At 61.7% G+C, this 24,172-nt stretch overlaps 1 protein-coding gene across 4 annotated transcripts in view; it reads right to left on the minus strand.

Moving 5' to 3' along the window:
* The window catches only part of BRD3 (bromodomain containing 3), a 68,672-nt gene that overhangs the window by 15,025 nt on the left and 29,475 nt on the right, over positions 1 to 24,172 (minus strand). For 3 of the 4 annotated variants that reach the window (XR_011533480.1, XM_070596007.1, XM_070596005.1), the window contains exons 2-6: positions 9,163 to 9,488; positions 8,176 to 8,313; positions 6,603 to 6,750; positions 5,457 to 5,671; positions 3,099 to 3,470 (exon numbers count right to left, since the gene is read on the minus strand). Coding sequence is in view for 3 of the 4 variants with exons in the window: in XM_070596007.1 (XP_070452108.1) it covers positions 3,099 to 3,470; positions 5,457 to 5,671; positions 6,603 to 6,750; positions 8,176 to 8,313; positions 9,163 to 9,375 (1,086 nt within the window). In the remaining variant the exon portion in view is untranslated. Of the gene's footprint in view, positions 1 to 3,098; positions 3,471 to 5,456; positions 5,672 to 6,602; positions 6,751 to 8,175; positions 8,314 to 9,162; positions 9,489 to 9,628; positions 12,557 to 24,172 lie in introns of those variants that run through there. The other variant, XM_070596006.1, reaches the window with a different exon arrangement.

Genomic DNA, 24,172 nt, shown 5'->3' on the forward strand with positions numbered 1-24,172 from the left:
GAAGTGGGGCTTGAGGGCTTGGAGGGAGGGTCTGGGAGGCCGCCGAGAGGCAGACGCCCTGGCTGCAGGGAAAAGGTGCTCAGCGAGACCTCCCAGCTCCTGCAGCCCCCACTCATCCTTCCTCGCCCGTCTCCCACTCTACACACTGGGTAATTTTTCACACACTGACGTCATGACGATAGGAGCTCGGGGGGTACCGAGGAACTTCAGTCCAAAGCTGCTTTCTGCAGCTCTGGGGTTTTGCTCACTCACGGAGTGAGACTCGGAGTTTTTTCTCCGTGAGAATCCAGGCGCTGTTAGCAGCCCGCCCCTCACAGAAGCACCGGTCATCCAGGCCGCCCCAGTGGGACAGGATGGGTTGGTGGGGGCAAGACAACAGGCACACTGCATGTGGAGGACAGAAGTGTGAGCAGTGAGGGACCCCACAAGGCGGCAGCTAAGAATGAGCTGACAGTCGGAGCAGATGGAGGGGCGACCGCTTGGTGAGGAACGAGCTCCCCATGCCTGGATGGGTTCAAGTAGAGGTCATTAGTCAGGGACCTCTTGTTGGGTTTCCTGGGGCCCATGCTCTGCTACAGCAGGCCACCGAGGGTTACAGTCCGACCACCTGTCCCATTTGCACCTAAAAATTATATATATATAATTTGTATATGACAAAATTCTAGACCCTGAAGAGGTTGACTGCGGTCAGATTCCAGGACCTGCAGCCTCTCCAGCCTTAGGCACACCCCTCTTTCCCTGTCCCCTGGAGAGCTTCCGGCAGCTCCGGAGCTGCAGGGCTCCGGTCCTCAGCACAGCCTCCCCACTCCAGGGTGGCCCAGCCAGAGAGGACAAATGGGCAGCTGAGACCCTTTCAATTTCTGAGAGATCTTCAGGCTCCAGTCTTAATTTGACCACTGGCCACTGTCCTGGGGCTTGGGAACAAACAAACCAAAGGCAAGTGTACACAGGGTGACCAAGGACAGTCACAGCTCTGTGTGTCGCTCCTTGCCGTTTCCTGGATGAGGGGATGTTTCTGAAATGGAGCACCGAGCAAGCAGGTCACGTGCACGCAACGTCCCTTCTGGGTCCCCAACACTGGGGTGGACTGCCATGGCGCCAGCGTGACACGCCCCCCTCAGTGTCCCCAGGGCCACCGCAGGCATCAGAGAGAAGCGCCTGGGGGAGCCCCAGCACCCCTGGGCCAGGCAGGCACACTTCCGGCCCTGCCTCCCACTGGCCATATGGCCTTGGGCAAGCCGCTTCCTCCTCAAGCCTCATTTTCCTCCACTGTATACGGGGCAGGGACACAACTCTCCTGAGAGTTCTGTGGGGTTAGGAAGGATGGACGAGCATCACTACAGCCAGCAACGCCCCTCTCTCGGGACAACAGGAGCTCTACCAGCCCAGCTCAGCTTAAAAGAGTCAAAGGCCTGGACCCCAGGACTGTCTCTGGGCGGGGCCACTCCCTCTCCAGCCGCAGGTTCCCAGCTGTAAACAGCAAGGTGCAAGCAGCCCCCGGAGGGCCCTCTCCATCCTGAAGGCCCAGCGCCTGCACCCCCGGCTCCCCAGGTCCCAAGATGGGCACAGCTGCAGTGTGGGCACAACCAGACGGAGCACAGCCCTCACCAGGGCTGAGGGGGGCCAGCCGACAGCCGGCAGCCTAGAGCCAGGACTCCGCACACCGAAACAGGGAGAAAGAGCCTTCGAGACATGGGCGCTCGGCTCAGAGATGGCACATTGGGGAGCGTCTCCCTGCTGCCTCACCGTCAAGCCTGCCACGAGAGCACCAGCCTGAGCCAGGAGCTGATCCAGAAAATGGAACCGAACCATTACCGGGAATATTCGCTGGAATGAGGGGCAACGGCAGAAGGGAGGAGGCCCACTCTCCACCCGCCTCTAGTTTGCCTGAATTTTTACAAGGACTCTCTCCGTATCCTACTCACAGGGGAAAAAATTGCCCAAAGAAACGCAGATGCTACTGGGCTTCCAGTAGGGGCAGGACCACTGCAGCAGGAACATGTCTGAGGAAGCAGGTGCCTGCCCTGCAGATCAGGAAGAGGCTCAGAGAGGGTGAGGAAGCTGCTCGGTCACCCAGCCGGGCCAGCGTGACTTGAGCCGGGTCACCGAGCACCGCCACCTGGACAGCCTGCTCTGTCCCACCCCTGGAATCCATGCTCGCCGGGGGAAGGCCTCACCAAGGAGACTCTGCCCCAGGCTGGCGTTACTGGGAAATGAGGCAGAACATCTGACACCAGCCGTTCAAGGCCCAGGCCCCGTTGATAGAGGAAATAACCGCTCCACGGTGGGGGGCACTGTTCCAGGGCCACGAGGGAGGCTCACGGAGCAGGTGGGCTACACGTGCCCAACTGCCGGGGCGCTGCTCAGGACATCAGGGACCAACGCCAGGCTGGCTGTGAGCTCTCCAAGGGAGGGTAGGTGTGCGGGGCTCAGGACCCCTCCTGCGTGCACTCAGAGAAGACCCCACGGGAGTTACCCCAGGCCGAGGCCTGCTGCCCTTGGGCCACTGCTGTCGCCTGGGCACTTTCTCCATCGTGACCCAGCACAAGGCTGCTCTCTGCTTGTACTCAACTGGCCTGACCTGGAGGAAAACCCACAAAAGCCCAGGGAGGCCCCTGGTGAGGGAAACCCTGGCATGCGAACTGGGAGGCTGGGCTCCTGGTCTCAGCTCTGCCACCCACCCCTCCAGGACCCACTTCTGTCCGGTGAGGGGTGGGTCACCTGAAAGGGCCTCCTTGCCTGACGTGACAGAAGCCTGCAGGCAGACTGGGGTGGGAGACGGGAAGGAAAGAAGTGAAACAATGAAACTGAGTTCAAGCAGAAGAGATGACAAGAACCTGCAAATTCAGTGACTAACAGACAACACGCCTTCCTCCCCGAGCCTGCCAGACCACACTGTCGGGCGCATGTCGGCCACCAGTGGGCAGACCAACAGAGCTGGGCCAGGCCCCAGCACTGGGGCCCCCTCTGAGACGGCCCAAGACATGGGGACCTCGACACAGCAGGCAGTTGGCCAGGCGCCAGGGGCTGCCCAGACAGGGAAAGAGGGTCCCAGCCGCCTGCCGCCCCCTGCCTGGAGCCCGCCCGCCACGAGGTACCTTGACGGTGCTGAGGTCCATTGGGTGCTTGATGATGTCATGGTAGTCGTGCAGCTCCAGGGCCTCCGCGTCCACCGGCTTGTAGAAGGGCCAGGCGTAGGCCGCGTGCTTCTTGGACAGCATCTCCTTGAGAATGCTGTCGCAGTGTCGCAGGTGCTCTGACAGCTTGCCCTTCTTGCCCGCGTGCTGGGGCACCTCGCCGTCCTCCAGGTCCTTCTTGGGCGGCTTGATGGGGCGGCCCCCGCTCTCCCGCCGCGCCACCACCTTGGCCTGCTTGGGGTCCGACAGTGGCGGGGGTGACTCGCTGCGGCTGGCGGTGATGGCAGACGTCGTGGGCGTGGTCGTGTCTGCTTTCCGCTTCACGCCCTTCTTCTGTGACAGTGAAAGACCCAGTGAGCACCAGGGACACACACCAGCCATGAGAGCATGAACCGCCACAGCTGCACTTCTGGAGCGCTGACTATCTGCCAGGCACCGAGCGAAGCGATGACATGCACGGCCGCGTCCATCCTCCCAGCTGCCCCCGCGGAACGGCGGACGCCGAGGCTCAGAGGGGCCACGTCGCCGGCCCAAGGTCACACAGCTGGTAGTGGTGAGGCTGAACTCCGAACCTACCCGGAGGCACCTGAGGGCCCCCTCCTTGTGCCCCCAGGGCTCCGTGGTCACGGTGGGCTTGCTCAGCACCCCTGAGCAGCGTGAGGCGCAGCATGCAATTCACCTGCACCTAACCAGCACCCCAGGCTGGGCCACACCGGGGTCTCCAGAGACAAGCATGACCGAGACAGCACTGTGAGCGGGATCATCACCAAGCTCAGGGACAGCAGGGACAAGAGAATGAATTCCTGCTTGTAAATGCCAGCGGGAAAGTCCCAGATGAGGGCTTCCAAGCTGGCACTCCAAGGACAATGGCAGCTGAGTAGGACGAGGGGGGAGGCGGGAAGAGCATGCTGGGCGGAGGCGGGGGCAGCAGCCCGGCCAGGAGACACAAGCAGCAGCAGCAGCAGGTGTGGGACCAAGGACTCCAGGGGGCTGAGTGAGTGGGCGGGTCTGGACTGAACCTGGAAGGCAGCAGGAGTCACAGAGAACTATTTTCCGCAAGGGGAGGAAATGTCGAAATGATTAACAGAGCCTTCGGGGCGTGTCCAGAGCAGACACTCATGTGGGACGGGAGAGCATGTTCGATACCCGGTGGCCCAGGCTGTGCGGGTCTCCCCAGGCACGACGACCAGCCCCAGGGCCCGCGGGCATCCAGACCACGACCCCGAGACCAGCTTAGCAGGCTCCCCTCACCTCAGCTCAGGCAGAGGAGCCCCTCGGGGCCACAAGCGCCCTGGCCAACGGCCGCACTGGGCTCTGCTGTCTAGAGCGCCACCATGGTCACTGTCGCTGCCCCAGCCAAGCCATCGCGCCCAGGCTGGCAGGGGCACGAGCTTGCTACCCACCAACACTTAACGGCCCACGGGATGCCAAGCGCGTGCCGCACAGGGCCCGAGGGGCTCATCTGGCCATGGCAAACGGGACATGCTCCAAAACAGCCGGGCACTGTGTGGGGCGGCCCGGCCAGGCGCCGCCCGGAAGTGCAGGCAGTGAAGGCCACGGGGGAGGGGGAAGCGGCGGAGGTGGCGTTTTACCTTGGGGGAGCCATTTAACCCCTGAGCGCCTGCTTCCTCATCTGTAAGATGGGGGAAATACTGCCTGCCCAGAGGGTCGCTGTGAGGGTCAAATTGGAGAAGATGACACACGTCAGTGCCCAGCATGGGGCCGGCTAGGAGTGGGGGACTTGGCCGTCCTCACAGGGAGCACCCACTCGGAGCCCGGACCCGGCCAGGACAGCCCCTGCCATGAAAAGCTCCCAGCCAAGCAGGGGAGACACACGTGCTGGTGGTCACGCTAAGAGGGGCACAAGGTGGAGGCCACCGCACACTGCGGGCTGGCTCCTCACGTGGCCCTGGCCGTCACCTCCCCATGCCAACCGTAAATCCAAGTGTGAGTGGGGTCCAGCAGGGCCCTCCCACCCTGTCGTCCCCTGCGCCTTCCCCACACGACCGTGGACTGCAAAGGCCGGGGCTCAGGCTGGAGACGCCGGGGTTCAAGCACAGCCCGCCCTCACCAGCTGTGTGACCTGCAGCCCCCCGAGCCTCGGTCTCCTCGTCTGTGTCAGGAGCAGCGGCCTGGCCTCGTTGGCATGGAGAGAACCCCTCCAGAGTCACACAAACCAAACACCCAATGGGCGGCCAGCACCCGGGGAAAGGCGGCAGAGCTTCTCACCGCCCAACCCTGCGCCCGCCCGAATCCAGGACCCCCGGCCGCGCTCAGACCCCAGCCAACTGGCCAACCTCACGCCCCAGGGACGCTCACCTTGACAACGGGCGGCGTGGGAGGGACTACGGGGATGATGGGCGTCGCGGGAGGAGGTGGGGCGGCAGCTGGGGTGACGGGGACCGAAGTGACGTTTGCAGTGATGGTTGGCACAGGGGTGGCAGCAATGACGGGCGTCTGGGAGACAGTGGGGGGGACGTTCTGAAAGGGGGTCGCTGGGGAAACAGAGGACACGGCCGCCACTTGCTGCGTACCTTGAAGACAAGGAGAGGAAGTTGAGCATTCCAGGCTCCACCGGCCAGACATACGCCATAGTTCTGGAAGCTTCCTGGACCATCCCCTCTAGCCAGAGCACACCAGGCGCCAGGGAGCCCATCCTCCTGAGACTCCTGGCCCTGATCTAGCTGCTGCCACAAGGCCTGCCGCCATGGGTGCTCACCGAACAAATGGGAAGCCTCTCCCCACTGGCCAGAGACCAAGGTCTGAATGAGAAAGCCAAGAGGAGCCGCACAGTCTGGGGGGTGAGAGCTGGGCCCATACCCCAGGAAGCGAGGGTTAATTCAGACTCCATCAGGAACCAGAGGCGTGACCACCCACAGGCCCTGCCTGCAAAGCAGGACAGTGGCAGTGTTGGTGATCCAGCCTGGCCTGTCTCGAGGGCTGGGCCACCCAGTCAGTCCACTGGGACGCACCTTGTTCCAGCTTCCTGGACCAGGTAAGACCCCGGGGCTCCCGGTGCTAACCCTAATCCCCACCCCCTCCCTGACAGGTGACACAGCTCCTCTCCCGTCACAGGGCATACAACACATGCTCAAGAGGCAAAGTCCTAGGGAGGGGACAAAGGGACAGCCCAGCTTCTGTCCAGGCTTCCGGCAGAGGGGGCCTCAGAGCCAGGGCTGGGAGGAGGAGCCCCGGGACATGGCGAGACGACCATCTCCTTCCCAGAGCGGGCTCAAAGGCAGACAGCAACAATGTCAAGGGCTGGCCATGGCTCCAACTGCCTCCAGGCCACGCACAGCTGAGACCCAGCTTCTGGAGCTCATATCTCATCACTGCCCCAACTGCATGGACGTGGAAACTGAGCTCAGACGGGCCAGGGCCCCAAAGAAGAGACCATGTCGTTGGCAACCCAGCCCATCCACCCGGGGGCCCAGGACAGGACGCCACGCCTGTCCACCCTCTTACCTGCACTCTGGGTTCCCGCAGCTGGTTTCCGGCCTTTGCCCTTTGGAGCAGGGGGTAACAATTCAACTTCCTCCTGGGGCATCTGGGCCACTTTCTGCAGAAAAATTTTCTCGAGGGCTTGCGCCATGAGCACTATGTCATCTGTGGGCTGGAGATACAGGGCGAGCCCAGGTTACATGCAGGGAAAGGAGCTGTGCATTTGCAAAAGACATCACCGGGTGCAGCTCAAGAAAACATCATTCAAAAATCTGCTAAGAGGGGCCAGCCCGTGGCTGAGTGGTTAAGTTCGTGCTGTCCGCTTTGGTGGCCCAGGGTCTCGCAGGTTTGGATCCTCTGTGCGGACCCAGCACTGCGCATCAGCCCACGCTGAGGCGGCGTCCCACATAGTAGAACTAGAAGGACTCACAACCAGAATATACAGCTATGTGCTGGGGGGCTTTGGGGAGAAGAAGAAGAAGAAGAAAAAAGAAGATTGGCAACAGATGTTAGCTCAGGTGCCAATCTTTAGAAAAAAAAATTTTTTTTAAATCTGCTAAGAGATTTGGTGGGGCAGGAAGAAGGCAAAAGGAATATCCTTTAACGTGGAAACTCTTGAAAGAGTTCAGAAAAGCACGAGGAATAAAAACCACCCTTCATCCCATCACGTGGGGAAGCAGAGAGCCTTCGGCTCAGGATTTCCGCTCATCTTTACTCCACCACGTTGCTATTAAAAAACAACCAGGGGCTGGCCCTGTGGCCGAGTGGTTAAGTTCGCGCGCTCCACTGCAGGCGGCCCAGTGTTTCGTTGGTTCGAATCCTGGGCGTGGACATGGCACTGCTCATCAAACCACGCTGAGGCAGCGTCCCACATGCCACAACTAGAAGAACCCACAACGAAGAATACACAACTATGTACCAGGGGGCTTTGGGGAGAAAAAGGAAAAAAAAAAAAATAAAAAAAAATACCCAGAAACCCACAGGACTGGGTTGTAGGGAGCCTCCCGAATTGGCTCCTCTCACTGGAACCATCCTGTGAATGTTCCCCCTTGTCGTGGAGCGCTCTAGTCATTTCGGGCAGCTGCACGTGGACATCACAGCGCATTTAGCCAACCTCCAATGGCTGTGCATGCAGTGGGGCGAGTGTCCACGACAGGAGCCTAGACGGGTTCTTCCCGCATTTCTAGAGGCAGGGTTTCTAGGTCCGGGGGTACGGATGTTTTAAAGTGTTTGGTGTGTATCGGCTCCCTCTGAAAAGGCCATTCCAATTTCCCTCTTTGCAGCGGGGGATGTGGGCCCACGCCAAGCAGTGACACCTGAGATGGGCCATGAGTGGGACTCGCAGGTGGGGACTGGGGCCAGAGAAGGGCTGAGCGCAGGGCTGTGACACACTCTGAGCCCGTCCGAGAACTGCTGCAAAGTGCCCGGCCCAGCTGGCACCTCTGCCTGGAGCAATGCAGTCCTGACAAGGGTCCCCAGCGTGCCACCCCAGCCAGGGCTGCCCCCGGGTTGGCACTTCACCCCCCCCCCAGTTCTCCCCGAGGCCAGTGGGCAGCTTGCAATGGCACCTGGGGTCCATGCCGCAGGGTCTTCTTACCTTGTTATAAATGTAACAATTTGTAAACATGGTGTTGAAGTCCTGCATACATTCACTCGCGCTCCAATAATAGTTATTTTCTAGTCTCTTCTTAATCGTCCCCATATCCATTGGGTTTTTTATTATCTTATGATAATCCTAGGAAAGAGATTTTCAGAGGCGTTACTAACGGATTCGGCATCCCTATTTCTGCAATTCCCAAGCACACAGACTGTACAGAGTGGTCTTCAAAGAGAAGCCGGGTCCCGGGGCCTGGCCAAAGGCAGCTTCTGGTCATCGAGGGCAGTTGGGCATGCGGTCTGGGGCGAGCACTCGGCCAGCTCCAGGCTCCTGCCAAACCTCTCGCCTCACCAGGGTCCTACGTGCAGGGGAGGTTCCGAGATGCCCAGCACCGCGGAGCGGGGCATACCCCAGAGCGGAGTCCACTCTGGGGATGGACCCAAGCCCCCTCATGGATTCCAAACCTTGCTCGAGGGCCCATGGGTGTGCAGGGGCCAAGCTGGGCCCAGACCCAGGCCACCAAGTGCCAGCCCAGGGCTCCCCTCGTGTCACTCGGGGTTCTCCATTTGAGTCCAAAGAAGAAAGCTACTAGACAGTCAGCACTGAAATGTGCAGCTGGGGTGCCGTCCCCCAAAACGCACCTCAGCCCGCACTGAGCATCTGACCTCGAGCACAGGAGGATGCACGGGGACAGAACGAAGACACGGCTGAGCCTCTGCTCTGGAGCCCTATCGCCGCCGGCCCCTTCGAGGCACGGTTCTCCCCGCTCCCGGCACTCAGGGGGCCGCCGCCCTCCATTCTCCCACACCCTCTGCTCCTTGGTCACAGTGGGCCCTAGGCTGTCCCTGCACCGGAGGACAGGCTCCTGAGGCACAGGCTGTACCTGGCTTACCAGCACCAGCCACATCATGGGCACCACCTTTGCCAAAGCCAGAGGAGTCGGGGCAACAGAGGGGCTGGGGACGGCGGCGGGGACGGGGGACTCACTGGCAGGTTCAGCTTGATTGCGTCCACGGGCTGGTAGAAGGGCCAGGCGAACTGGTGTTTCCAGAGCGTCTTCACCACCACGTTCTGCATGTACTGCAGCTGGTTGGTCTTGCGGCCGGGCTTGGCGGGGTTGGAGACCTCGGGCGGTGGCGGGTTCACGGGGCCCGGGGCCACCGGGATCCCCGCGGGGGCGACCGTCGTGGTGGTGGACATCCTCCGGCTGCTCGCTCACTGGCCGTCACAGCAGCGGCTCGGGGAGGCCCTCAGTTCCTCTGTGCTGCCCCTGGAGGCACGACGTCCCATTTCTGGGCCCAACCAGGCAGCACCTATGGGGGAGAAGGGACGGCAGGGACAGGCTGGTCAGCTGGAGCCCCAGCCTTGGCTGGCTCCCCTGAGCACACCCGTGGTCACTGCAAGGCCAGTTCAGCCCGCTCAAGCCGCTCACCTTGATCAAGGCAACCCTCACCTGTCACAGAACCGCTCTCTGACTACTGCTCTCAGACGAGGGGAGGAGACACTGGTGAGGGGGGATAACGTGAGCACCTGCCACCTGGGCAGGTGGGGAAGCGCACCGGCAGGAAGGCAGCCGTCCGGGTGAGGGCTGCACACAAGGCCACTCCGCTCACGGCCCACCAACCGCCTGCCTGCTGGGACTGACTCTACACCGTTGTTGACCTTGGCAGTTTTTTAGGGAATGGTTCACATGCAGACAGCTACAACAGCGACCTGAAAGAGCCGAGCCAGGCAGGCAGAACGGTGGCAGAACCACACTCGGGGCGCGGAGCCGAGCCCCTCTCGAGCGAGTCCGCCCGCCAAGCGAAGTTCTAACGTAACCATGAGAACCTGCTCTGGGTTTGTGATGACGACCAGCCTGTGACACGGCCGGCCCTCGGCTAAGTGGGAGGGCGAGAGAAGGCGGGTCGGACCCTGCACGCTCGTAAGTGGGGGGAGGCTGCTGCAGGCCTCGCCCCGGCCCCCACCTGCTTGTGGAGACGCTCTCCAAGCGCAGAGCTGGAGAGGAAGAGAACACTGTGGGCCTGCAGGTCATCAGAAGATGACCAACTAGGGCCCGGAGGAACAGTGTGCAGTAACAGAATGAACAGGCCACCCCAACGCCAAAGTCCCCGGATCTCTCAGGGGAAAGCCAATGGCCCCACTTCTACGTGTAGGGCACATAACAGACTGAGGGCTGCGCGCGGAACCCTCCATCTGGGGGGCAGGCGTGCACTCTGCTACACGATAGCCTTTTACATGTTCTTGTCACGATGTCAGATGGGAGGCTGGGCGGCAGCCGCCTGAGCCAGGCGCAAACCTGGGTCACCCTAACGCCTCACTGCCCCGCCCCACCCCTAGCAGGTCAGCGAAGTCCAGCAGGGCCAGGGTCTGCCTGCGCCTGGCCCGAGCACTGCTGACTCCTGCAGGGGTCTCTGTGAAGCCCCTGTGGGTCTGCCCTTCCCTTGATGGATGGTCCAGGCCTGCACAGCAGCGGTGGTCCTGCTTCAACCAACCCAAGTCGGATCAAGCTGCAGATCAGCTCAAACCCTGCAGTGGCTCCATCCGGCTCAGCGTGAAAGCACCGTCCCTGCTCCGGCCTGCAGGACCCAACGTGACCCATGACTCGTCCCCTGCCAGGGCTGCTGGGAACTCCCTCACCAGAGGGACAGGCTCATTCCCTCACCTCCTTCAGGCCTTTCTGCTCCAACGCCACCACCTACCAGGGCCTCCTGGAACGTCCCGGACCCTGGACAGTTCAGGGCTGCAGAGCAGATGCCAGGGCCAGCCTCCCCAGCCCAATCCCAGCTCTGCCCCTCGCCAGCCACGGGATCCGGTCCCCTTGTCCCCACGGGGTTCTGTGAGATGCAAAGAGTCAAACACACAACGCACTCAGGCCGGTGCTGGACACACACTGAGCACCCACAGCCCTGCTGTGACCACTGCGGCGGGACCCTGGAGCTCCAGAGGGGAGGGAGGATGTGCTGTGTCCCTGCGCCTCCCAGTGCCTAGAAGACGGCTGGGGCACCGTTGGCCCCCAGGTATGGGACAGTGGGCGGGTGCCCAGTACCTGGTGCTCCTGCACAGCCCAGGGAGCCAGGGAATGGGCAGAAGGCAGCTACAGGCTGAAACTGACCTGTGGGGACATAGGGCCCACAACTACCAGCCAAGCGCAGGCTGGCCTCCTCCACACACAAGGATGCACAGGCACGGCTCACTGCCCTCAGGACCCAAGGCTGAGCCCTCTGCCTCCCTCCCTCTTCTGACCGCCAGACCACACTGCTCCAACCTGCTGCCGAACAGGAAGCCAGCTCCAGCCACAAACACGGAAACGCATCCCCTATCCCCGTTGTGGCCCAGCAGGAGCCAGGAGCCTGAGGCCAGCAGGGCCAGAGAGGCTTCCTGGGTCCTGCCCACCAGCACAGGCGTCCCCTTCGCACTTTCAGTGGGACCCAGATGACGTAGATGACGCAGCTGCCCACGACCCAGGGGAAACATGGCCAACCCCAGCAGGGTCTGTGAGGCTTAGCGGGGACTTGAGCTAAAAGTGCCAGGCACATGTCCTGCAGGCAGGTGCCCCCTAATCTGCAGGGAGTTGCACATGGCAACGGGAGCCCCCTTTCTTGCAAACAAGAACGTCACCCCGAACACCTCCAGTGAAATGAGGCAGGGGGTACCTCACGCTCTCAGATGCCTACAAGAACGTGAGGATGACCAGGGGGGTCTGGCGGTGCACAGCCCTCCCCCACAGCAGAGGCAGGGGGTGCTGCCCTCCCCCAGCCACACACACCTCCCTCCTGACTTGTCCTCTGTCCCCGGCAACCTGGGCACCAGTTCAACAGGGAGGAAGGAAGGGCAGCCAGAGCGCGAGAGGTTGGGGGCCCCCACAAGCCCCTTCCATCCTGGGCGCCAGGACCCACCTCCCAGGAAGGGTCGTGCTGGCTCTGGATGGGCAGCTCAGGCAGGACCCCTCTCCAGTGGGAAAACACCTCCGGCTCCCAGAGCCACCCCGGGAGGGAGGAGGACTAAGAGAGGGACTCCCAGGCCATAAGACTGCAGAGGCCACCCCGAGCTGTCCCCTCTGGGGTGGCTGGCAGAGCAAGAGGTTGCGTCGCTCCCTACTGGAGCATGCACACCATCACAGCCAGGCCAAGCAGAGCCACAGCCAGCACCTGGCCTGCCCTTCCCTCGTCGCTTCTCCAACCAGACAGACACCGAATAAACCAGAAGACATCTGTGCACTGACACTACAGACGCCAACAAGAAGGAAGGACACCCACACCGACTTGGGAAGTTCCCGCTGGAAGGCAGAGAGGTGATGGAGAAGCACCTCCTGGCCCCCAGGAGGACAGGATTGTCATTTCCTGCTTGCATTTCTGAATGGGCAGGTTTTTTTAAGAACACGTTACTTTTGCAACAAGAAAACAGGGTAAAGGAATTTCTATTTCGAAACATTGCTCAAACACAAACCAAAGACGGCTGCCCAAAGACAGCCTGCCATCTCAGGGCTGCAACAACCCCAAAGTCTGGGCCGGCCCACAGCAGACCTCGGGATCCAGTCGGCCACACCCACATGGCTTGGATGGCCCAAGGAATCCCGACAGAGCCTACTTGTCAAAGCCCAGGGATGGAAACCACAGGCGCAGTTCCCGCTGCTCAGGCTGGCGACACACAGCGCAGCTGTGCTGCCTGTCAGCCTCCCCGTCTGGGTGGGGGATCAGGGCCACATTCCGAGACCAGGAAGGCAAATGCTGCTTCCAGAATGAAATGAAAACTTAGACTGCTAGCTGACCCTCTCACAGGGTTCAGGCCTGAACCAAAATCAGTAACGGAAAAAGCCACAAGGCGACATGGAGGTTTAAAACAACAAGCGGGCAAGATGCCTTGAAAAAACTCAACTCCAGCCCCCAGGGCGCCCAGCGATCCCCTGGAGCGCCTGTGGCCTCACGAACACCCAGGGTGCCCGGCAGTCTCCCAGATGCCCGGAGCGCCTGGCGATGCCCCTGCGTTCTCAGGAACAGCTTCTCTCTGTGACGAGTCCAGGAGCAGGGCTGACACCATCAGCCAGCACCCACCTGCTCGCTGCGCCCCACCACCCTCTGGCCCAGACCTTGCTGGCTGTCCCCCTGGATGAGACAGTGGAGAAAACACCAAGAAATACGTGGGTGGTCAGCCACGGCCACAGCCCTTCACCTCTGCTGAGGGTGAGGCACCCACGTAATCCGGAGGTCAGAGTGATCGTGCCCACTGCACAGACCGTGAGGCTGAGGCTCCTCCATCTTGCAGGGGTCTCCTGGGCCGACCCACGTGGGGACTCAGGGACATAAGCCCAGGACCCTGTGCCTCCCCGACCTGGCTCCTGGCATCACAGGCAGCCACAGGCCGAGAGGTCCTAGTGACTTAAGGACAAGATGGCCTGCTGCCACCTGCCAGCAAGGACACCAAGCGGGGAGCCTAGGAAGAGGCGCCCGGGCCAGCAGCACCCCTCCCGGAGGCCCAGGCCTGAGTCTAACCTCGGGCTGGAGCCGTGAAGAGGGCTGCGCAGAGGGCAGCGAGGAGCACCCATGGGCGTCTGCCACGCCAGGGCTCAAAGCCCAGCTCCCCCTCACCGGCTGACTTCCCTGAGCCCAGGGTCCCAACTGTAAAATGAAGAGTGCCCGGCACAGCCACCACCTATGGAGTGCTCCCAGCCCTGCCCCAGCCCCACCACAGACACGGCGCCACGGCTTGCCATCCACACGGATGTGGGGGGCCCAGGGACATCCGGGCCAATGGCTGGAGAGATGGGGGACGCTGGCCCCTTGAGCTGGAAGAAAAGGAGGTGCCCCTGGTTCTGAAGCCACCTAGGGAGGGGATGCAGCACATCAAAAGGACAGGGACCAGAGCCCTAAGGTCACCCTCGTCTGGGTGCCATGTGGACAAAACGAGGTCACACTTGGGAATGGACCCAGAACATGTAGATACTTAAATAACGTCTGCCCAAAACAAACACAGCCTTCCACCTCTCCCAGCCTCCACGTCCCCCACCGGGCCCAGGCTCTGAGGGAACGCAGGACACCCCAGCCCCTTCCTCCGGCCCTGCCAGGCTGAAGAGAAACGCCCAGGTCCCACCCGGGGAGAGTGGCCCAGCTGCCCTGCCCGCCTGGCCTCTCCAGCTGGTAGTGGAAAAAGCAGGAAGGTGCCAAGGGGGCCAGTTGGCCCTGCTCCTGCATCCACTGCCGGGGGACCCGCAGCACCTTCTCCTTGAAAGAAGTAAAGGCAAATTCAGAGTGGGGGCGCCAGAGGGTCCGGTCCCATACCGTGGTCGAACCCAGTCGTGGTTGGTTGGGGACACCAAGAGAGGGTCACAAAAGAGAAAGCCCGGCTGGGACCCCATTTCCTAGGGTCTCCGGTCAGCCCATGGCAGCACTTCCTGGGTGCTGGGCAGAGATGGGGAAACTGAGGCCCAGGGCACTCAGAGCTCTCACCACGGTGCCCCACTGTCTCTCGGGGACAGGCGCTCTTCTCTAGCGGATGCCGTGGCCGTTCGGCCTCCAGGGCTCCCCCGCGGACACCCACTCTGCTGCAGACAGCCATGAGCTGGGGACACCTGACTTCCCCGAGGCCCCAGCACCCACCCCACTCAGGACTCGAGCAGCCAGCTAGTGTCCGGCAGCAAAAGGGCTGGGAGCAATCACCATCACCCTCAGGCCTGCAGCTCATCGTCCGTCTCTCCTCGGAGCTGGGCGTGCCGACCCGGAGAGCCTTTTGGATTTCAGAACCCAGCGAGTTTCAGAAACCATTCCGGGGTAGGGGGTCTCTCACCCCCACCCCCACTCCCAGGCTCTGAGAGAATGTCCCAAGCCAAATACCATATTCTTCAGGAAAACACCCTATGTTCACCCTGAGGATAAACAAGGACCACAGGCAGCCTCTGATCACCTGCAAGAGAATTAGGAAAAACACTCCATCCTCAGAGCTTTCTGGGGTTGGAGTTGGAAAGGAAGATGGCAGCCCTGTGACAAGGGCCGGGTTACTGTGTATGGCCTCTGTGCCCAGCCTGGGAACCCCCTCACACGGCCCCCCACGTGCTTGGAAGGGGGACAGGGCGGCGCCGGCCCCATTTCATGGGCCAGCAATTGGCGGGTGGGGCGGGGAGGTGAGGCTGGCAGGCGGCACCTGGACTCCAGCACCAGTGCCCTGAGCCAGTTTGCAAGAAACGCTTGCTGGAAAGGGAACTGGGGGGCGCTCACTTCAATACTACTTGATGAGTTTTCGGACTCGATGTTAATACTGTGGGGGGACAGTGGGATTGCAGTTACAACTTTTTAAAAACCCTTACATTTTAGAGAAAGGCACTGAAAGTCTTACGCGTGAACTACATCTGGCATTTGCTTCACAGCGATGGGGGAGGGGGTTGAAAGTGGACAGGGGTCTGGAGGAGCCAGGACCAGGAGCACTCAGGGCTGAAGCCGAGCACCCTGAGGGCTACCTACTGCCCCCCGACCTGTCTGCATTGGGAAGCTTCTATGCCACCAAAAGGAAGAGGGCAACGCCCCCTTTTCCTCCGGTGCTCAGGACCCTGCATCCCACACCCCCACAGCAGCTGTGAGAGCCGGGGGACAGGACCTTGCTCCATCCCCCTCGCCTGGCAGGGAAGAGGACCCCCGTGGTGGGGGTGGGGGGGTTCATCTGCAATAACCCAGGACTGGATGGGGAAGTACAGGTACCAGAGAGGCCCCAGCACCTTAAGACGAGGCACAAGATATAAAACTCTAGTAGCTGGAAAGCCTGCCCCTCACCTGCACCTGCCTGGGTCTCGTCTTCTGGAGTGAACACACCAGGGCAAACGTGCAGCTCGAACTGCAGGGCATCAGAGCCTGCAGGCGCACCTAACCGGCCGGGCTGGGAAGCAGTCTTCAGAGCACGGCCTGAGGTCTGTAAGGACAGGTGACGCAGGAGCAGTCCACTTCACCGCGGAGCCACCCCACAGGAAAGGAGCCTGCCGAACCTGCTCCCAAGCCGTCAGCACCCGGTGCCCACCACGCGCCCGCTGGCAGCCGCTTCACTCCAGAAGGCCGTTTACTGCACAGACAACACTTCCCTTGTGTGGTGGCCCTCAGGTCACGGCGCCACTGGCACTCCTGCCTCATGGCGGCCCTGCAGGGATATGGTGCTCCCTCTGAGGACGGCTGGGAAGCCTGCACCAAGCGCCCACTCAGGCTGCACACAGCAGGGCAAAGACAGAGCCTGGTCTCCCAGCGGGGGAAACTGAGGCTCCGAGACCCTCCACCACTTCCTGGGGGCTGCCAGCCTGCTGGGACAGGGAGGCAGCACATGCACAGCTAGGTGAAAGTCAGACACAACCTGCCCTCGACATGAGAGGATCCTGAAACTGCGCGGAACGGAAACTCAGACAAACCACAAAAGCCCTCGACACCGGGCGAAAGCCCAGACATCTGGGGTTCTGGCAGGATCCTGAGGAAAGACACAGGCGGCCAGCAGGGAGGGCAGGGGACACTGACCGGCCACCCTACCCTCCAGGGGCACACCCACTCCACTCCACGAGGAGCTCTGTGCTGGACTTTGAGGGACAGGAGAGGCCAGCCTGCCAGGAGGGCCGCGAGCACACCCAGCCCGGTTCCCACACGCCAATGGACAGGGGAGGGGGCTCGAGGCTCCCCAGCTGGGGGGGGGGGGGCACTGTGGCCATCTCTCCTGCTGCTTCCCCCGGTCCCTGGGCGCAGCCTCCAAGACGGGCCTCCTTCCTCTGTGGGGAACTGGAATCCTGCAGAAAACACAGAAATCCAGCCCCCTGCAGGTCACTCAGCCCAGAGGGACACGGGGAGAAGACGCCCTGGTCCAGGGCTACTCAGGGGCCCTGGACAATCGGGGAGGGAGTGGGGACCTCCGCCCAGCCGCCACTATGGAAAAACACCCAGAAAATTCAGCAGTAGCCACACTGGCCTTCCCACCATGGTGCCGAGCCACAGGTAGGCCCACAGGCTGGCAGATCAGGGCCTCCCGGGCAGCTGGGACCAGAGAGGTGGGGGGATGTGGGCCTCCAGGCGCGGGATGGAGGGGCAGATGGATGCTCACTCACGAGCGCACAGCAAGCGCCTCCAGTCACGGAGGAGGACCAGGTTGGAAGGCGGGGAGAGGCCTGGGCTACTGAGGGCAGGGGTCTGAGGACACAGGCTGAGGGGCGGGGATCCTCAGAAGGCTCTCAGCTTGGGGCGTCTGAGGGTCTGGGGGAATCCCAAAGCATGTGCAGGGAGGAGAGGAGGCATGTGGGGGCACCGACATTGAGGGTGCTCAGAGGTCGGAAGAAAGCCAGGGAGTGAGTCCCCCCATCTCAGTCGGAGAGCCGGGAAGGAGGTGAGGGGCCGGATCACGCTCATCCTGGCCTTCCCTCTCGCCCCACTCAGGTCGACCGTCCACGCCAGCAACGAGAATGGCCTTCAAACATCAGCCTCCTGAGCAGGTGGGGGTAGGCTTGCTCTCCACTCCCTGAGAGGGTCTCCATGCCCCTGGGGGCCCCGCTGCGACACTCCAGTCCCACCTCCTGTGGCCGGTCCTGGCACAGCACTGGCAGCAGTCACATGAGCTCCATTCTCCAAGGGGGGAGGGAGGCTCAGAGGTGAAGGGGCACAAGGTCACCCGGCCAGAAAGAGGCAGGGCCAGGCCTTGAACAAGGCTGTCCACCCCCAGCAAAGGCTCCCCACCCCTGCCTCTCGGAACCCCCACCACAGCCCGCAGAGATGGGGGCTGACCCGCAGTAAGGGGCCGGGCCGCCCTCCAGGGCCATCTCACAGGGGCCACTCTAGCTCCTCTCCCCGGGTGGCCAGGCCAGCCTCTGCGGCATACACGCTGACCAGCGGCCACCCCAGGGCTGGCCCTCCCAGAAACCAGATCCGTGAGGGCAGGGCCAGCTTCAGTGACAGATGGAGCCAACTGCCTCCTGTCGTGGGGCCAGGGGAAGGGGGCCCGGGGCAGACCTGCAAGGGGACCTAGGGATGGGCGGAGGGGCGGGGGGGCCCACCACCCACTGGGACCTGCTGGCTGCCGCCTCCCTCTCACCAAGCATACTCTGAGCCCATGCACACCCTGTCCGGGGAGGGAGCGGTGCCACTAGTGCTGCCACCCGAGGGGCCTGTGCCTGGAGCACCGCAGCCCTGAGCTTGCCTTGGGTCTGGATCCCACCCGTGCTCCCACAGCAGGGGCCCGACCACAGCAGCCCAGCCCCATCAAACATGCGGGGCACTCCCCCAGGGCTGTCCTAAGGCACCGGGCGGGCCTGCAGGTGGACCTGCAGCTGCGGTCCCCTTCCTGACACTCACCACGTCTTCTCGGCTTTGCCCCCATGCACCCTGGGGACCCAAGCACCTAACGCTCCCCACGCTTTCTCATTCCAGTTTGTCCTCCCGCTTGTTCCTAGCCCCCCTCGGGGAAGCGGCCTCTGAAGGTCCCCCTTCCTGCTGGAACGTTAGCCTCGACATGGACCCCAACACACCGTCTATGGGGGGCGCCTCTGGCCCTGCTGAATAGGGCTCATGCTCCCCCGGGGGGTGGGGGGGGGCCAGGCCAGCTGCACTCCTCACCTCTACGAGGCTCTGTCCCCACGCCTTGTGACCTACCCCCAAGAAAACCAACAGAAAGAGCACAGACTCTACACTGGCAGTGTCTCTCAGGAATAAAGCCCCAAGAGGCTTTGGGGAGACACGCTCCACACACACACTTTCAGAAATGCTGAGTTCTGGCCCAGATACCCGGGAAGCCAGGACGTGGGGTCATTCTTCTGGGGAGCCCCAGCGATCCCCACATACAAGTAGGCAGGGCAGCCCCCCCAGGTCAGGCCACCCCCTGCACTGAATGACCCTTCCACAGAGCTAGGAGGAGCAAGAGACCTACAGCTCAAAGGGGAATGAGTTCAGGGGACACGGTAAGTGAGAAGAGCGGTGTGACCAGTGTGATACTTCGTCCTAGAAAGGCAAGAGGAGGACCGTCCTCTCCGGGTCAGTGGGTCCTGCAGAGGACGCTGGAGGTCAGGTGGTCACGCACACTTACGGGGGCGGTCCTGTGAGCAGCAAGGCTCCGCGTGCCTGTGGCTCCACCAACTCCGCAGTTTCTAGAACAAAGTCGGGGTGGAGTCGACCTGGGGCCGGGTGCTGCCCACAGGTGCTGCTCTGCTACAGCGCAGGAAGTGAGACGGGAGCGCTCCTGGGCCTCTCTCCTCTGAGCCGCCCGAGGAGAACCAAACCAACGTCTTTACCGTGCGCCACTTTACACACCACCGCCACCCGGAGCCGCGCTCCACAGACACACAAACAGGAGTCTGGGCGGTCACTGCCGCCCACGACAGCGCCCAGAACCCACTCGCCCCCCCCTTCCCTCCCCCCGGCCCAGACGTCTGCCTGGCACGGCCTCGTCCTTGCTCTCCAAACTGGTCCCCTCAGGATCGCATGGCTGGGGGTGGGGGTTGAGGCACCTCCTGAGCACCCGGCCACCCCTCGTCGTAGCATCTGCCCACCATCCACCCGCTCAGCGGTGGGGTCCAGATGCACCCAGGCCCAGCCCTTGTCCCATTGTTGCTTGTCTGAACAGAACATCCTCCCGTTTATGGCCCGACACAGGTGCATCAGCAACCAAGCCAGAGATAAACACTGAGTCACTGTATTCCAAACCTGGCTGTCCCCACAGGTCTCTCCTCCTGCTGGGTCTCATCCTCAGACCCCCAGCAGTGGCCTTCAGGAGGCCTCCTACCCTATCGTCCCACTTCACAGATGGAAAACGAGGCCAAGAGAGCAGAGGCCCATGGCTGCGAGGCCCGGAGCTGAGATGTAGGAGCCCAGGGCCACAGCCCCCTCCCAATGGTGAGGGGCAGCTGGCTTTGCCCACTCCTCACTCCGGCTGCCTCTCAAGATCAACAGCATGACGGGTACCATGGGGCGCAAGCCCAGAGCAAGACCCAGGAGGGTCCAGCCCGCGGTAACCAGGATCTGTGTTAGGCTCTGTTGCCCACCCCCAACCCCGTGTGTGTGCACACATGCTCCCAGGGGCCCACAGCTTTCCAGAGCAGTAGGTGAACATCCTCTCCGGCCCTGGGGAAGGCTGTCCAGGGCCTGGAAGCCCTGGACAGGGACCGGCAATGGCTCCGAGCACAGGGAGTGCAGCCAGGTGGCCCTGCCCTGCTGCCCACCACTGAGGTTAGCCTCCCCCTGGGTGGGAGGGATTGTGTGCACCCACAGGCTCCCAGAGGTTGGGCACCCATCTTACCGTTTCTGGGAATACCAACCACCAGTAGGGGGATGTCACTATGGCCCAAGCACTTCCTGCAAGCTCGACTCGACATCGCCCCTTCTGGCCCTCTGACCAGCCTGCAGGGGGACTGCTGTCATCCCAGGAGACAGTCACTCAGCCATCTGTGTCTCCCCACCCCACCGCCACAAACGGCCACAGCCCAGAGGCAGCTAGGACAACAGAGCACAGAGAGGGTGTGTGCTTTATCTGTCAGTCCACAGCCAGCAGGGCCGGAGCTCTTCACGCCCCACCCCTGGCACTGGGCTGGCACCACGAGCACCATCGATGTTCTCAGGGCTCCGTCTGATGGTGCGAGAGACAGCAGTCAGCTGGGGAGCACCCCATCCTGTAGACCATACTGCCCCTTCTCTCCGTGTGCACCCACATGCCCCCCACCCCACCCCGTGACACTGTCATGCCAGCGCTGGAACGCCACGTTCCACAGGGAGGGTCTCCCCAAGTCGTCCTCCTTCTGGTACCGCATGACCAGGGTGCAGCTGCTCAGTATGTGACTGTGCTCTGTGCGGCACGAGCTCACGCAGCGGGCAGTCCTGACCCAGACATCACCACCTGAGGGCCAGGCGCTGCGTCAGCCCTCACGGGAGGTGCAGACACTCCTGCCCCCAAGTCCGAGGCTTGTCCGAGGGACGGCAGACCTCAGCAGGGACGCTCGAGCCCCAGCTCCTCGTGACATTTAGGACCTGTGATGGGCGCCCCACTCCAGCCCCACTGGCACCCTCCTGAACACGCTCCTCAGCTGGAAATGCTGTCACACCAGCTACCAAGCCCAAGTTCCAGCCACACACAGAAAACAGACTTGGAGACACCCCAAATGTCTCTGTGCTCCAGTGCGACACTTTCCAAGGAGCAGGAAAAGTACTTTCCCAAACACCCCATTAACTTCTGACAAACTTTCCAGGACTTCAGGGACCGTGGCAAGGAGGAGGATCTTCCTCGCCAATGCGTCTCTCGGCTGGCTCTAACTCGAGACCACAAAGGCCTGAAAGAGAGGGTAACTGAGAAAGGATTCTCTTATAGACACTTAAAAGCTGGCGAAGGAAATAAACTCTCACCCACAACCCTGACACAGCACAGCCGGGGACCCTGGTCGCACACACGCCGGTGCCTGTTATTTCTACTTTGGACGCGCGTTGAGAGGAGCCAGGCTTCAGCCAGACACGTACTTGTGAATGATCCCAAAATGTGACACTTTGCCTTTAAGAGCCCCCAAGCTGCTCAGATGACAGGAGACACAGGTACCCAGGGCCAGGGGGTGGGCACCGAAGGGCTTCACGGGCACGCAGATGTTGAGAAGGCTCGACACGCCTGGCACCACCTGGGCAGTGACCAGTAGCCCTAACCAAACACACCAGGCAGCCCAGCGCTGCTGACACCTGTTGATCTCCTTTGCTGAAACAAGTGGGTAGAGCCTAGGGTGGGTGGGAGGGAGGGCTCCCAAGCAGACCTGAGTCACCGGGGGCCCCCAAGTTCGCAGAAGGCAACAGAAGGCAAGTATGCAGCAAGCAGAGCACCGCTCTCTGCCATAAATCACTACAGTCTCTCTTTTGTCTTTTGGTGAGGAAGGTTGGCTTTGAGCTAATATCTGTGCCAATCCTTTTCTATTTTGTACGTGGGACGTTGCCACAGCGTGGCTCGATGAGTCCACACCCAGGATCCAAACCTGTGAACCCCAGGCTGCCGAAACGGAGCACACAAACCTAACCACTACACCACTGGGCTGACCCCTGCAGTCTCTTCTTAAAGCAAGGAACACTTCAACTAGATACCAGCCTGCAGATGCCAGGTATGAGGGTTTGCCTGCAGGGTCTCATCGGTTACAGCCCAACAATCAGTGGGGGAGACAAAAGGGGAAGACCAGGCTATTCGCTGATCCATACTGACCCAGCCGCTTCAACTGCCCCGAAAATCAAGTGACCTGAAGAGCAGCTTCAGGCAGGTCCCCAGCAGCAGCCGTTGGGGACAGTGGGCTGTGGCTCTGCACAGGCCCCCACCCCTGACCCAACCCCAGCTCCCCATGGACCAACAGACAACAGGGTCGAGCAGTGGTGGACAGAAAGCCAGACAGGCACCACGCCTAGGCACTGAGGCGGCGTCCTTTAGTTTGTACCAACTGCTCCACTCTGGGGGCCGCCAGCCAGCGGGCCAGCGTTCCCGAGGGAAAGCTCTGCCACTGAGAACCAGGAAGTAGCTGTGCACCTCAGCACTTGCCGGGCACAGGGCTCCGGCAGCTGGCAACTCACCAAGCTGGAGGAAGAGGGCACAGGAAGAAGCCTCCGGCCGCGGCAGCAAACTGGGCGGTTCACTGTTTTATGTGTTCCCCCCCGCCCCACACACACTTTCACTTTCCGCCCGTGACTGCTCCTGAGTCAAAGGCGGGAGCAGAGTGTTTACAAATCCCGTCCTTTATCCAAAGCTCACTTCCGAAGCATGTGTGAGCTGTTGTCGAAGGAAAGCAATTACTCTACTCTCTAAAAACAAAACAAAAATCAGAGCGGTCCCGACTGTGCGCCTGCCCGGGAAAGCGTTTTCAATCCCTCCACCCTGGATGCCCCGTGGCAGGGCTGGGGCTGGATCTGAGCCTCTGAGGAGCTGCTCCGCTGCGGGGCGGGTCTCCAGACATCGGCCGAGGCACCGGGCCCCCCGAGGTTACTAGAAAGGTCAGAGAGAATGCCCCAACCTGGAGTCCGCCCGTCCAGGAACGCCGCGTGCCCTATCCTTCCTGATCTGTAACCACCAGCACACATCAAGGCCTCAAGACAGAAAAGGGCAAACACAGAGCTTTATTTGCAAGTGAGAGGCTGCATTCAGGGCTGCCAAGGAAGGGCCGGGAGGGAGGGCCGGGGAAGGAGGTCCCTAACCCGAGGACTGACCCTTGCAGGGGTTCAGACCTTTACTTGACCCCCTTGAAAGCCACAAATACTCCCCGGGGAAAATGCCACAACCACAACTTTGCGTGGATTTCAGCGTCTCCCCAGGGCTACTCCATGAACCAAGGAAAACAACCCCCATTTTACAGGAAAAAGTAAGAGAGAAAGCCTACAAAACAGCAGAGTAAAAAGAAACTTTCCTCTCCGTCCTCACTAGGGGGGCGGGGGTGCATGAAGAGGAGGGGCCAGAGCGATTCCTTCGCTGGCCTTCCTCCCGCCCCTCCAGCCCTGGTTAGCCCACTGATGCAAATACCCCCCCTTACCTCTGCAGTCAGGAACCCAGCTAACGAGGGGGAGGGACAGCAGTTACGCACTTATAGGGAGAAAGCTTTCAACTAAAACGAGGTGTCGCAGGACATTCAGGGACTCGGCCCAACGTAGGGAACGCACAACAGGGACAGGGGACCCGAGCGAGGTGGGTTTTCTAGCAGACCCCGTTCTGTGCGTCCACTTTCATCTTTCCAAAACTGCCCCCGGGCCCCGAGGGGAAGGACGCCTCGCAAGGCCTCCAGCCCGGCCCTGACCCCGTAGGAGCAACCAGTGGAGAGAGACAGGCGACGTCCCTCGAGTCCCCAGTACAGTACAGTAGGGCCATGAGGACGTGCGAGTTTGTGGTGAGCATTTCTCCCCGGGTGGGCTTGTGCCATGCTGTCACGCCAGTGCCCACCCGAGAGGGAAAGAGGTGAAGCACCCCCGCTCCGCCAGCTCCAACTCGACCTCGCCCGGATTAAGCGCTTTTCAGGCTGATTTCAAAACGGGAACTGGGTCTCCTCCTGGCCTAGCTGCAACGA

The sequence above is a fragment of the Equus przewalskii genome, chromosome 26 (assembly GCF_037783145.1).
Source record: "Equus przewalskii isolate Varuska chromosome 26, EquPr2, whole genome shotgun sequence".
NCBI lineage: Eukaryota > Metazoa > Chordata > Mammalia > Perissodactyla > Equidae > Equus > Equus przewalskii.